Genomic DNA, 14,668 nt, shown 5'->3' with positions numbered 1-14,668 from the left:
GCCTTGCTGGGTTTGAAGATGTGAATGAACTACCTTTATAAGTGTTACGAACGCGTAGTAAAATGCGAATTCTGTCACACACCTAACGCTCACAGAAAATTATTTATGAAATTTGAACGTTATTTATTTGGTTTAGATAAGCAGTTATACAACACTAATGTAATTTATGGACATAATACAATAATTACTTTTAAAATATTTGTATGAATGTACTAGGATTTAAAGTAATCCCCAATGTACCAGTGACAAGTGGTATGGTCATTTTGTATTAATTTCGCGAGGAGGGCTTCAATACCTTAATTCACTTCGCGATATTTAATGCACAATGGTAATAAATTTGACCATGTGTGTAACAACAAATGTTGGCTACTGTTGACTCTTTAGTCTACTTCTACAATAATGTCACATATATGTTACAAAAAATAGCAAGAATACACTTTCTTTCTGTCAGGCTAGTGTTCTTAAGCACAACTGAAATGTAATTAGCGCGACATTTTTCTCTTTAATTGCAAGCAGCCATTTTAATAGACTCCTGAATTTGTTTAGTGTCGATGGATTACTGAGGGAGCAAAATGAAAAAAAATAATAATAATAATAATACACGAATTTTAACTCCACCATAGCCGGTCCCAAGCCCGGTTGAAAAAGGAGGAGGGGGAGGAGTAACACCTCATAAAAAAAACCTTGGTTCACCTGGCCCGGGTGATAGTACCTCGTGAGGGCCCCTTGCCAGGGACACGGTGAAGACCTCAACAGCAGTGAAGGCGGAGATGAAGATCATCGGTACGGCGGAACTGGCGGAAGAGGCAACCTTGCTTTTTGGGATACTATAAAAGCTATCATCCAAGGTTATTTGGACAAAGGGCACGACGGTTCCACAGGTTAGTGGCGGTAACCCTACAGCGTCTGTTCCACATGTTAGTGGCGGCTGATCTATAAAACTCAGAAGTGGAACTCTGAGCTTAACCAGACTGAAATCTCAATTTCAGTCACAAACCCAGTCCAATTAAATCAACATGGATACAGCACCTTCAAAGACAAATTACCCCAGTGGGTCAAATCCCACGGTTGAAAAACCGCAAGTGGTCTATTCGGATTCTGGGGAGACCACAGAAGTGTGCATGGAGGTAAATCGGAGTACCTCAAAACCCCGTAATAACAAAATCAAACCAAAATCTAGAATTTGGCTAATTACATTTAATGTAAATTCTCTCTTAAAAGTGGGAAAACTAAAAAACATCCTGGACAAATCCAGAGAACGTAAAATCAAAAGTATTGCATTTCAGGAATCACGATATACAGACGAGAATCCTTTTGATTTGGAAGGATACAGGATATACAAAGGAAAACCTGGAAAACGAGCCATGGCAAATTGTCCACAATTTGGAACAGTATTTATAGTAGATACATCAATACTTGATTCAGTCGCAACTTTCAAATCTTACTCGGCTCTCCACGATGACAATAAAATCAGCTAATAAGATATACATCCTAATCAATGGACATGCACCAACTAACATCACTAACAAAAACAAAATAGAAGAAGTAGAAGAATTCTGGAACCAATTAGATAATATTCTCCAAAAAATCCCAAATAACCATGTCAAAATCATTATGGGCGATTTCAATGCACAAATCGGTAAAGAAAAGAAATATCGATATTGGATAGGTAAATCGTCAGGGCATACACAGACCAACCGGAATGGCATGCGACTCATTGAAATCTGCAAAAACCATGACCTTTTTTCAAATCAACATTTTTCAAGAAAAGAGCCTCGAAAACGAAAACTTGGATCTCACCTAATCCATTACTAGGTGAATGGATCATGTAATGATCTCCCGCGTAAATACAGTAGAAATCATGAAACTTAATGTCCTTAATGGACTAGACCTAGATTCCGACCATTACCCAAAAAAATTCTCCCTAGATGTCATTCCAGAAAAATGAAAATTCACTAAGAAATCTCCACACTGTAAATATGATGTACAAAAGATAAATGGCAATGAACAATTTACAAAAGAAACGCAAAATTTACATCCACAAAATTGGCAACAACTGCAAGCAGGACTTTTAAATGCAGCTGAAACTGTAGCACCGCAAACAAGAACACGTAAACACCCATGGTGGACAGAAGAGTGCGACCAACTGATAAATCTCAGACAACAGGCGTGGCAAAATTGGTTGTGCAACAAAAATCAAAAGACCCTGGAAGATCTCAAAGATACCAGGAAAACAGTCACAAAAGCAATACGAACAGTCCGTAAACAACACAAGGACAAATACTGCAAGACATAGAAAATAATTTCAAGAAAAACAATTCCCGAAATTTCTACAGAGTATTCAAACAAAAATTAACAAAGTACTCTCCTCCATCACTCCAGTTCAAAAATGACCATGGGGAAATTGCTCATACCAACACCGAAAACTGTGAAAATCTTGCACAATACTTTTCTAAATTACTGAATTGTGAAAAGCCTGCAGAAAAATTTGAGCTCCATCGTACACAACGATACCCAGACTCAAAGCCACCAAGTTTACAAGAGATTAAAGAGATAATTCAGTCACTGAAAAAAACAAAGCATCAGGAGAAGACCAAATCATCGCAGAATTATGGAAAAATGCAGGAGAAAATCTTATTGCAAAACTCAAAGAAATTATACATGAAATCTGGAAAACTGAAAAAATCCCCACAGATTGGAAGAGTGCAATCATACATCTCCTGTACAAAAAAGGAAGTAAAACAGACCCCAACAACTATCGTGGAATCTCTTTATTGTCAATAACATACAAAATTCTGTCTAAAGCCCTACTAAACCGCGCAGAACCTCAGATGGATTCAAAACTAGGCGAATACCAAGCTGGGTTCAGAAAGGTCGATCATGCTTAGAACAAATCCTTAACTTGAAAAACTCAATGAAATATTTACATAGTACTTCAAACAAAAGTTATGTCATCACGTTTGTCGACTTTAAAAAAGCATATGACAGTATAGACCAAGAATCCCTTTTTGAAGTATTAGCAGAATTTGGACTAGATCAAAGACAACAAACATCATAAAAGAAACACTCACGGAGACCAAATCCAAAGTAAAATTTATGGGAGAATTGAGCACAAAATTTGAAATTGACACAGGAGTACGACAAGGCGATGTACTGTCCCCAGTGCTCTTCAATTGTGCTCTTGAAAAAGTTGTTAGAGAATGGAAAAATGCAGGTGCACCAGCACACAGACTGGGACCAAGACATAAGGGCATAGAATTAGACTGTTTAGCATTTGCTGATGACATGGCACTGATCGCACAAGACATTACCGATGCACAGAAACAGCTAGAATTATTACAAGAACAGGCAGCTAAAATAGGATTACAAATTTCATTTGAAAAAACAAAATTTATGACTGACATCAAAGATGCACCTGCTGATCTCAAAATTGGTAGTAACTACATCTCTCGAGTAAAGGAATTTAAATATTTAGGTGAACGGATTGCAGAAAATTGTAATGAAAAGAAATCTGTCAGATCAAGAGTTCAGAAAATGGAGATGGCGTTTCAGTTAACAAAAAACATTTACAACAAAAAGAGTCTCTCGTGGAACTCCAAAATACGACACCATACAACAGTAATTAGACCCGAAGCTCTCTACGCATCTGAGACACTAAACCTTCAACACAGAACACTAAAAGAGGAATTAGAAGTGAAAGAACGTAAGAAAATGAGGAAAATCCTAGGACCAAGAACTAAAGATGGGGTACATTATCCAAAACCCAATGCAGAAATATATAAAAATATCTCCAAAATAAAAGACACAACGCGCATGAGAAGAATCCAATTCATGGGGCACCTAGAAAGAATGGACTCAAACAGGTTAACGTACAAAATCCATACATTTTTAAAGAACAAAACTACAAGACCGAACTGGTACAAACAGACGGAAAAAGACCTGAGAGAATTAGGGTCTCCAAATCTACATGATAGAAATGAAATCAGAAAAATCACAAACACGGTGTTTTGAGGAAGAAGAGAGAAAAACTAACCGACATGCATGGTCTACGCAACGAAAACTAGCCCATTCGTTGTTTATGAAGGAATACTGGGCGAAAGGAAGGCCAACAAATGTTGATTGCGCGTGGTCCTAAGTGATCCATCCGCGAAGAAGAAGAAGACACGAATTTTATAGTTACGAATATACAATCAGATTCCAGTCGAGCGTAGAGTTCCATGTCAGCTGCTCATCTGTCATTTCAGCCAGGCGTATATAGCAGTTAGTAACGTGATAAAGGTTTCGCGTCCGAATTGTCTCACAACCGGGCATTTTACTAGCGCGAGAAACTTCCTCTGTACCTTCATACCTTCATTCTGGCGACACATTGGAAGCAAAGATAAAGGGAATATCTTTGATCTAATTACGATGGGCTTATTATCGAAATGTTAAGCTTTAATATCTTTGCCTTTGTTTACTTATTTGTTGTTGGGTTGTAACTGACAAGTTGTAGTAACGCAAATATAACCTTCGTAGATTAACTGTTTCAATATGAAAAATTACAAAATTGAAGGCACAATAGGACAAGGGGCTCATGGTCTTGTTTTACGAGGTCGTCATGTGGACACTGGAGAGATTGTAGCTGTAAAAAAGGTGTTATTAAAACGAATAGAAGATGGGATACCTGTTACTATATTTCGAGAAATTAAAGCCTTACAAGAAGTCGACTGTGAGAATGTATGTGTGAACTTGCGTGTAGTAGACCGTTTTCTATATTGCACTGCTGCACTGGTAATTTGCACGTTGACTTGAAAGAAAGCCCTCTGTAGAGAGTAAGTCCATATAGTCTTATTTAATGTAATATTGTGTAACAACCAGCCGTCAATTATGTTCCGCTTGTTTCTTTTTAAAATCACATACCTGCACTTATGTGGACCACACATTACTGGTACTATAATTATTTAGTGGTGGTTGTAATGAAACCATTTTGCAAGGAGAGAAGTATTGCAGTAGAAAGCTGTCCATTGTTGCCTCAACGAACGTGAGGAAGGTATATGCATTCCAACAGCTTGGAACACTCGTGTCCTTCCACCCAACCCCTCCATCTTTCAAATAGCATCTGAGGTAGGATTTAAGATGATACTTCTTGTATGTTGTTCTACCTCCAAGCTTTTAATAACTAGTGAAGTTAAGAGTTATTCAGTTGATAGAAAGAAATTAATTAAAACATGTCTTTTGGTATCCTAGACTTTAATTCCAAATCTCTCCAAAAACCAATAGAAGTGTTGTTATCCTTATCCAGTTGAAACTTGATTCACTATGAGGCCTAGTTTGAAAATGAATGCTAATTCTCCCTTTTCCATTGTATTATTTGTGCTATCAATCTATAATTACTAATCTGATAATTGAGAATCCTCGATGGAATGCAGTCAACACACACACATTAGCATTAGAATGCACACCTGATAATTCAGTATGAAGGATAAATTTGAAAATTACAAACTATACATATTAAACAAGAGCAAAGGCTACTAAGCAATTTCCAGGCACTGTTAACACAACAAACAGGAGAACCTCACTGTTCTGTATTGTGGACATGTTTTTACTTGATCTGAAATTGAACATAAAAGATTGTTTTCTGTTGATAGGTAATGACAAACCTAACAAGCAGAATATTGACAGGCAACAGCTTGGTTGCCAGCTGGTGAAGCTGATGAATGTGAATATGAAATGTTAGAGACGATCACAGACTGATCTATAGCATTGGCTGCAAGTTGAAGAATCGATATTGAACACTTCAGCTAATCTGGAAAAGATGTTTACATGTCAAAAATTTCTTACGTGCAAAACTTCTTTGAAGTTCCTTAAGATCACACATCAAAAACTCAGACAAAAATCTGAAATATTGTAAAGTAAGGAATGAAATGTCTCTTAGACTTACTGATTGTGCCAATAGGTAAGGCATATCATAGCTATGAATCTCAAAACTCTAACGTGGGGGGCACGACATGAAAAGAAGTAACATGCCAATTAGACAGACTGTAATTGCTACAGAAACTTCACATTTTAATGAAGGAAAAAAAAAAAAAGTTTCTAAAACTTTGAAAGGTTGTGTAACGTAGACAAAGATATGAAAGTTCCAGATAGTACAACTTTAGCTTCCTTAGACAAACAGAGGGGATTACAGAAGTGTCCGACTCCACCCGTCTGCTATGACCCATGACGTTACCAATGTTACGGGAATGGCCATTCACCATGACTCCATTATGACGCCATTATGTAAACATGACAACAAACATGAAAATACGTAGATCAAAAAACTAACAAACACGTCTTCCTCCAAAAGTATAATCAAACCAACGGGACAAGTGTGGGAAATTGGGGGTTTTTGGGTGGGGACAAACTAAATATAAAGACACACCACCATCCCAAATCACGCAAAACAATGACATAAATTGATAACACTAAATTCCCCAATTCTACTACTACACTCACAATATCCTCAAGAATTGGTCACTTTCTTTCAACTATACAGCTCAACCGCAATTGTAGATACTGCAGTATAAAACTCCATAAATTACACCACTGTTACCACAAAACCAACACCTCAACAAACAAAGTTGGAATCACTAATTGCCCTTGACTTGACCTATATAGGTCAACAGCAGCTCATGATACCAAAACATAGCTATGACCATGCATTGGAATTGGACACTTCCCTTGACCTACATAGGTGAACAGCAGCTCATGATACCAAAGCACACAGCTACACTGATGCAATGGAATCGGTAACTTCCCTTCACCTATATAGGTCGACAGCAGATCACGATACCAAAGCACACATAGCTATGACAATGCAATGCAATAGGTGACTTCAGTACACCTATGCAGCTCATCATGCCATAACACATATAGCTACAAGAACATATTGAAATCAGACACTTCCCATTACTTCTAAAGCGCAAAAACAACTAACGATACCAAAAAAATTTAAATCAGGTGCTTCCGCAAAGATATCTAAATCAGCCCCAAGTGCCAATACCAAAACACCAACCACCAACACATGCAGTAAATACACCAACCAAACTACACAGAAATACACCAGTAACATCATAACACACGAAAAATACAACCAAAAAAAACGACTACTTACCACAAGAGAGTTCTGGCGCTACACACTAGGTCAGACACCACAGTCACACACAGTCACAGCCTCAAACACACACACACACACACAACCAAAACAAACTCCCAACCCACCCACAACCTACCTACCCCGCACCACCCGCACCCAACCTCCACCCTCCCCCCCAAAATCAAAGATCCATCAACAAATAGAAACAAAAAATAAACAAATCTCAATCACACACTACAACTTAAAAACAGCTGCAACAAAACATATCCTCCGCAACATAATCATCAAACAACCACCACCCCCCACCCACCTACATCCACAAAAATTACCAACTACTACACCCTCCCCCCCCGAGCTGCAGCCCCCCCCCTTCTCCCCCCTCCCTCCCCTCCCCTCCCCTCTGCCCTCTTACAACATATCCTTAAGTAACTACCTTCAGCCTATACATTTTACTAATAGCCCTTAAAAAAATGCAGTAGTCCCCGGGGCCACTCTTCCACCAACAATACTCATGTAAATGAGACAAGGTTAGAACAACAACTCTCCCCCTCCCAATAATTGACTTAACCGCCCCCCAAAAACCCTCTGTTGTATTTGTACATGCCCCAGTCTCATAATTATTTAATTCCAAACTATGGTTAACAACTAAATGATCATATCCCCTCTGGCCCAACCCCCTATAAGAAGAAAAAGCATTGGAAACTGTTGTGCTACCCTCCTCAATTAATCCCACCAATTCCCTTTTCATGTGCCCCTCCAAGACCCTAAAAACACCCTCTCAACAACCACCCTCAGATACAACAACCTCCACATCCATAAACCAACTGGAGACTTACCCCTCCCATACTTCCTCTTCCCAAACTGCGACTCGTCAACCTCCATGACCACCCCAGGCCCACCCAACTTTCCCTTGTACTTAATATATTCAGAACAAACTTCCCTACAAAACGGAAACCAGTCATAAACCGTCCTCTCACTATCACCAGTCTCGTGTAGACAAAAACTATGAAGGATCTATAACAAAAATAATACGTCATCAACACTATCTCTTGCATCCTCAATCTAGACTCTCGAATCGGGTACCACGACTTATGGAGCGCCATAGGTTGTCTCTACGGCACCGCCACATGTAGCAGTCCCTGGTCTGAGACGCCGGAACTCTGGCCAACCACATGTTCTGCCGACACACGCCGCACTTCAGCCAACAGCCCAAATAATTGTAAGAATTTTATCAGGGACATCATATCGTCCCCCATTTCCCCCCACAAACGAGAACTATTATATGCATCTATCACTTCCATACCTAACAAAAGCAGCCACAAATTAAATTGACTCATAATGTGACATACAGCAAACAGCACTGCAATAACGTAGACATAACAAAAACTTAATTCTTAACTCAGTGAGACAAATTTCTGTCGAAGACCAGTCACAAGTGACACCTGAACAGATCAAGCAGCAACACCAAAATGAACCCAATACACCACATAACACGCGAACCATAAACACACCACCAGAGGACACCACCGACTGCAACAAAACGACATCTACAAATACAACACACTCATAAACTAAACTCCGTGCTTTTGTGACGTCACACACCACAACACCCTTACGTCACAGGTCAAAGCTGACAGGTGGGATTGGACGCCTCCGTTGACCCAAACAGAGTCAATAGTCTTGTGGTCCTCTGCATCTCCCAGTGCAAATAATAAAAATATAAACAAAAACAGAAATTACCTTGGTTGACTTAATGGCTGCCTATGACACTATCAACCACAGAAACTTGCTGAAGAAAATTTACTGGCTCACCAGGGATTACCATCTAACATCCCTCATAGGCACTCTCTTGCAGAATTTGTTATAAAAGTCTTCCTCTCAGGTAAGAAGAACAAATGACACAAAAGAATGGCCTACATCAAGGCTTTGGCTTTTGTGCTTTTTAATATTCCCATTAGAGAACACTCCAGGCATTAGGTCTATGCTCACCTCAGGGGCTCTGCAATCATTGGCCAAAGTACAAGCTTGGCAGCCCTGGGGTTCATGAGCTGGGGTCAGGTCAGTGCCACCAGTCTCCTGTCACCTTAAGCTGTGGGCATGCTTCAGTGTCCACCGTGCAGCACGTTGTGGGAACGTTGTGGGTCACAGGGATCTTGGTTTGGCTGCTCGAATCGCGAGGGTAGTATAAACCTCTATAAAAAAAAACCTCAGTCTCAAAGTGTGTTGCACACTGATGAGATGCGTGGCTACTGCGGTGGAACAATAATTAGCGGGCAACCTGTGGGGAACCTGCTGCACTTCAGTTGCATAAGACTTACCTAGGCACTCAGGTCTTTGTCTGGGTGGACTTTTACTTTCCTAGCTGCTTGTGGGACTGATACAGGTCCTTTGAAGTTTTCTCTTCCACCTCCGATTGGAATGGGTGGGCCGGCTGTAGGTACTAACACCCAATCAAATAAGAGGGCTCATGTAGCCAGACCTCTGGACTCAGTGTAGTCAAGAATTCTAGTAAGTTTAGTAACAGAATGCATGCTACTGCCAAGAAGTGTATATTTATTGGTTATAAGGAAAAAGAGAAGTTTTGAGAAAGTGTCACCTTTTCACATACAGAAGGGTTTTGAAGGGATTGCAGGTACTTTAAAATCAGTTAAGCAGTTACAAAATGGGACGCTATGGATGGAAACATCAAGTTCTCAATGAGTGATGAACCTGCAGAAGGCCAAAACACTTGGGGAATTTGCTATTGAGACGGAGCTACAAGCCACGTTAAACTATTGTAAAGGTGTTGTGACATGCAGAGACCTGGTGGACGTCCCCAAAGAAGACCTGAAAGCTGAATGGGCCTGAGAAGGCACTGTAGACTTGCAGAATATTATGAAAAGGGTAGAAGGCGATCTGATTAAATCTGACTTGTTCATCCTCGCTTTTAGTAGCACAAAACTCCCGGAACATGTTAAGGCAAGCTTTCTTCGCACCCAATGCGCTGTTTTAAATGCCAGCATTTGGGGCACATCCATCTTGGTTGTAAGGGAGAAGCCACTTGAGGAAAATGTGGTAAGGCTGTTAATGAAGGAGTCAGATGTTCATCTCCTCCGAGGTGTGGGCTTGTCCTGCCGGGTGTAGGGACTGCTGTATCTTCTGTGAAGAACGGAAGATATGGGAAATTAAAACCATTCGATGGATCCGCGTTGGTGAGGCCCCCAACGTTCTCTACCTTCTTAACATCAGTTGTTAAACAGTCAGTACAGTAAAATGATGCTGTTACACAAACGGAGGTAGCTGCTGTTAGCACTAGTATCTGCATTTTTCAGTTTTCTTGTGCTGCTGCAGTTACTTCACAGTCTACACTTCCTCCCAAAACATCGGAAAAGTCTGTGGTCACCAATGTTGTGGAGCTCCCTGCTACCCCTAAGGTTCAGTCTGGTCCACCATCCAGCACTGCTACTACCATTGCTGCAGTTGTGACTCCGAATTCTACCCAGGGTAAAAAAGTCAAAGACCCATCGTTCCCCACCAACATGGTCGGGAAATAGACAGTCCAACAATGTCAATGTCATACAATTTAACGTCTCTCTTGACTTGTCGATAGAATTAATGGAGCTTGATGTCGGACTGGGGCAGTCATCTCGCACCAGGACTTAGCCCCCTCTCATTACAGGCTCACCTCCTCAGCAGGGAGACAGGGTGAAAGTGCAACATCCATGATAGATGGCTCCCTTATTACAGTGGAATGTTAATGGCTTCAGTACACATGTGGAAGAACTGAAACCGCTTGTGCAGGAACTTCCCCCATGCCTGTGTTTACAAGAAACACGTTTTAAAGCCACCGACACCCCTGTGCTACTGGACCATACCCTTCACCGAAAGAATGACCTGACAGGGGACAGAGCCAAGGGAGGCATTGCTGTTTTTGTCACTAATGTGCATCACTCCTCTGCTGTTCCACTGGGTACTGACCTGCAAGCAGTTGCTATCAAAAATTCATAGGTGTTGGAGGATCACTGTTTGTTCTTTGTATCTACCTCCTTTGGATGCAATAGACTCTGAAGCCCTCATATATCGCGTGGAAGAACTCCTGCAACCATTTCTCCTACTGGGAGACTTCAATGCCCATCATGTGTTCTGGGGCATGCCCTCTACTTGTCCTTGGGCTTTGTGTGTTGGAGAGCCTCGTGACGTCTCACGAGCTATCTACTCTCAACACAAGTACTCACTCTCATTTCTGCACTGCTACTTGGTTATTCTCAGTCATTGCCCTCTCTTTCTGCTCTACAACCCCATAAGGACATTGATGATCTTCATTCCAGTGACCACCTCCCACTCCGTATGCACCAACTGGATGAAGCATTATCTGAAGAGAAGCCAACAACATGGGTGGTCAGCTGGGCGAACTGGACACTGTACAGTCAGCTGGCTGTGTTTGAACATCATGACAGTGTCCAGGAATGTGAGACCACATCAGATGAGTGATCTATCATGCTGCTGACTTATCCATCCCAAAGTCCTCAGGTCATTTTACAGATGACCTGTACCACGGTAGACAGATGAGTGCTGTTGAGCCATCCAGGACAGGCATGTGGCTCTTCGCCAATTTAAATGCCGCCCTACAGCAGACAACCTCATAGCATTTAGAGTCGCGAGATTCAAGGCTTGACGCATAATTAAGGAGAGCAAGAAAAGATCATGGCAAGTGTTCCTGGACCCTATCAGCCACTACACTTATTCTACGAAAGTACGGAAATCCATCAGGAGGATTTCTGGTAAATGCAGTCATTTAGCAATAGCAGCAGTACTAAAAAACACCTGTGACATCACTGATACGTTGGCAGAGAATTTTGCACAAACTAATGCCAATGCCAGCTAGAGTCTGGTGTTTTGTAGCTACTGTGCAACTGTAAAGAGGGGAAAAATTGGACTTCAGGATCAACAATTCTGACACTTACAATTACCCTTTCTCCATGTGGGAGCTGGGAATCAGCCCCGCACCTTATCACAACCAAATCCAGTACCCCATACTTTGACATTTGCCAGCAGTGTCAAAGGCAATTCCCTTCGAATATTTTAATCCTATATGACAGACAGGTAACTTACCCAACTCATAGAGAGAGGCACTTGTGATGCCTCTCCTCAAAACAGGAAAGGTCCGCATGTCCAAGTCGTTATTGGAGTATCGCCTTTACCCTGTGGCGCATAGTGTTCACTGCAGTCGACAGCTGTTAAAGGTTGCTTCTTTGGCATTTTCAATGAGGCCTGAGGCTGCAAATGGACACAGTTCACGGCAGTGGGCACTCCCTACTGGTGTTGTGTCCTGCACGAATTTGCAGCCTCATGACTGATTGAAAACGTCAGAGAATTGACCATTAAAAGTTGTCCACTGCAGTGAAATTCATGCACTGCAGGGTTAATGAGCTGTTTAGGAAAGACCCTGGAGTGAACGGTTAATCAGTGTCTGGTCTGGTTGTTAGAGGCCAGGCAATTCATTAGCTCCTCTCAGTGTGGACTCCGGAGATGTTGGCCTACTGTGACAACCTGACCCTGCTTGAGGTGGCTATTCAGCAGGCTTACCCACGTAAACATCACTGTATTGGCATATTCTCTGATATCAGTGACACGTACAATACTGCTTGGAGATGCTGTATTCTCGCACAAATGGCATCAATGGGGCTTGTGTGACAACCTCCCTATCTTCATACAATCTGTTCAGTCTTAGCATTTTTTTAGGAGCAGAGTTTGTGACTCACTGTCAGATCATTTTAAGCAGGAGATTGGTGTCCCTCAGTGTTTTAAGTGTTACTGTCTTTGCCATGCCATAAACAGTGGCACATCTATGAAAGGTTTCCTCTACAATGCTGCTTGTTTCTGGACAATTTTGCTGTTTTCTGTTCCTTCTCCAATGTTGCAACAGTGAGCTGTCAGTTGCAGCATACACTGCGGCGGTTAGAGGGATGGGCTGCAAAGACGGGGTTCAGTTTTCTGCAGATAATTTTGTGTGTTCATTTTAATTTTTCTCATTGTATTTTTAATTTACCTGTCTTGCATATGAGGGACACCATCATATGTTTTAGGGACTCAGTGAGGTTTGTGGGCCTCATTTTTTATTTCAAACTGTTGAGATTGCAACACGTGAGAGACCTAAAAGCCAGAACTCTGAAGCACTGAATATCTTAATAGTGCCTTAGCCACAGCTCATGGGGAATGGACAGGGTGCATCAGCTCCAGTTGGACTATGTGGCTTTCGTGCGTTCACAGCCGAACAATAGGTGCCCATATGAATTGGTGAGGCCTTCTTATTTGAAGATCATTGATACTGTCCACCACTAGGGGATTCAGCTTGCCACAGGTGCTTATAGGACCAGTCTTATACCAAGTCTATGGGCTGAGGCCGGGGAACTGCCACACACCGTCCGGCGGCAGCTCATCATGGTGCATGTAAGTTCCTTGCAGCTCTGACTTCACCCGCATACCATACTGTTGCTCGTCCGCCTCTGAAACACCTTTCCTACAACCTTCCATGAGCCACAGTGCCATTTAGGATCCACATGCAGCATGTGCTGGAGACACTCTGTATGGAGCAGGTACAACTCTAAATCCAGTGTTTTAATCATCTGCCGCCCTAGTTACTGCAGAGGCCCAGTGTAATTTTAGATTTAGTGCGGTACAGGAGAGATGGCACTCCCGCGTCTGTTTTTAATGCAATATTTTCTAACATTTTATGTGAGCACCACAACTATGCAGCTGTCTTTATGAATGGGCCGTAGCTGGGGGACTCCGTTGGTTGCTTTGTCATTTTCCCGGATTGTGTCCTCAAGGTCCGACTGCCTCGAAAGTTGACTGTCTTCGATGCAGAATTATATGTGATCTTGTGGGCACTGGAGCAGATGAGATTTTCTTCCAGTGCTAAATTTCTTGTTTGTTACCCAGCTGATAAAGTAATCCAGGATGCCCTCCTCCAACTACAACAACCGGGGAAGGAGTGTTATTCTGCTGGATACCAGTGCATATGGGTATTGTGGGGAACAAAAGGGCAGATCTAACAGCCATGGTGGTGTGTCGTGGTCCTCAGTTCTTTCAGCGTGCCATCCCTCTGCATGCTGTCACCTCACTGTTGAGGTACAAAGTCATGCATTGATGCGAATGCGGCTTGCTGGAAGTGACTGATAATAAACTCCACGTAGTAAAGCCCACAACTCAGCTCTGGTGTACTTCCTTCCATCCATATAGATGGGATAAGGTCCTCCTTACTTGTCTTCACATAAGCCACAGCCCTATGATGCATGACTTCTTACTCCGCTGAGAGGACCCTTCAGTTTGTGGTGCTTATTTCATACAGATAACTGTGCACCACATTTTATTGGACTGTGTTTTATTTTCCGACCAGTTGGCCATGGTGGATCTGCTGTCGGATTTGCCCTCTATTTCAAGTAATGTTCAAATGAATGCGGATCAAGTTTTAAAGTTTTGTGAATTGTCTAAAGTTTTTCCCAAAATTTTAGGTAGATGGTTTTAATGTGTTAACAGGATGACTGGCTCACTCAAGTTTTTCATAGGTAATCA

General features: G+C 41.7%; 1 protein-coding gene across 1 annotated transcript in view; it reads left to right on the top strand.

Moving 5' to 3' along the window:
* Positions 1 to 4,462: 4,462 nt before the first annotated feature.
* LOC126258889 (cyclin-dependent kinase 20-like) overlaps positions 4,463 to 14,668 on the top strand; it is a 43,690-nt gene continuing 33,484 nt past the window's right edge. Inside the window, exon 1 of the mRNA XM_049955678.1 lies at positions 4,463 to 4,716. Within this exon, the coding sequence (XP_049811635.1) occupies positions 4,531 to 4,716 (186 nt within the window). The 5' untranslated portion in view covers positions 4,463 to 4,530. The remainder of the gene's footprint in view (positions 4,717 to 14,668) is intronic.

This window comes from Schistocerca nitens, chromosome 1 (genome assembly GCF_023898315.1).
Source record: "Schistocerca nitens isolate TAMUIC-IGC-003100 chromosome 1, iqSchNite1.1, whole genome shotgun sequence".
NCBI classification, from domain to species: Eukaryota; Metazoa; Arthropoda; class Insecta; order Orthoptera; family Acrididae; genus Schistocerca; species Schistocerca nitens.
This window is presented reverse-complemented; position numbering and strand designations above follow the sequence as displayed.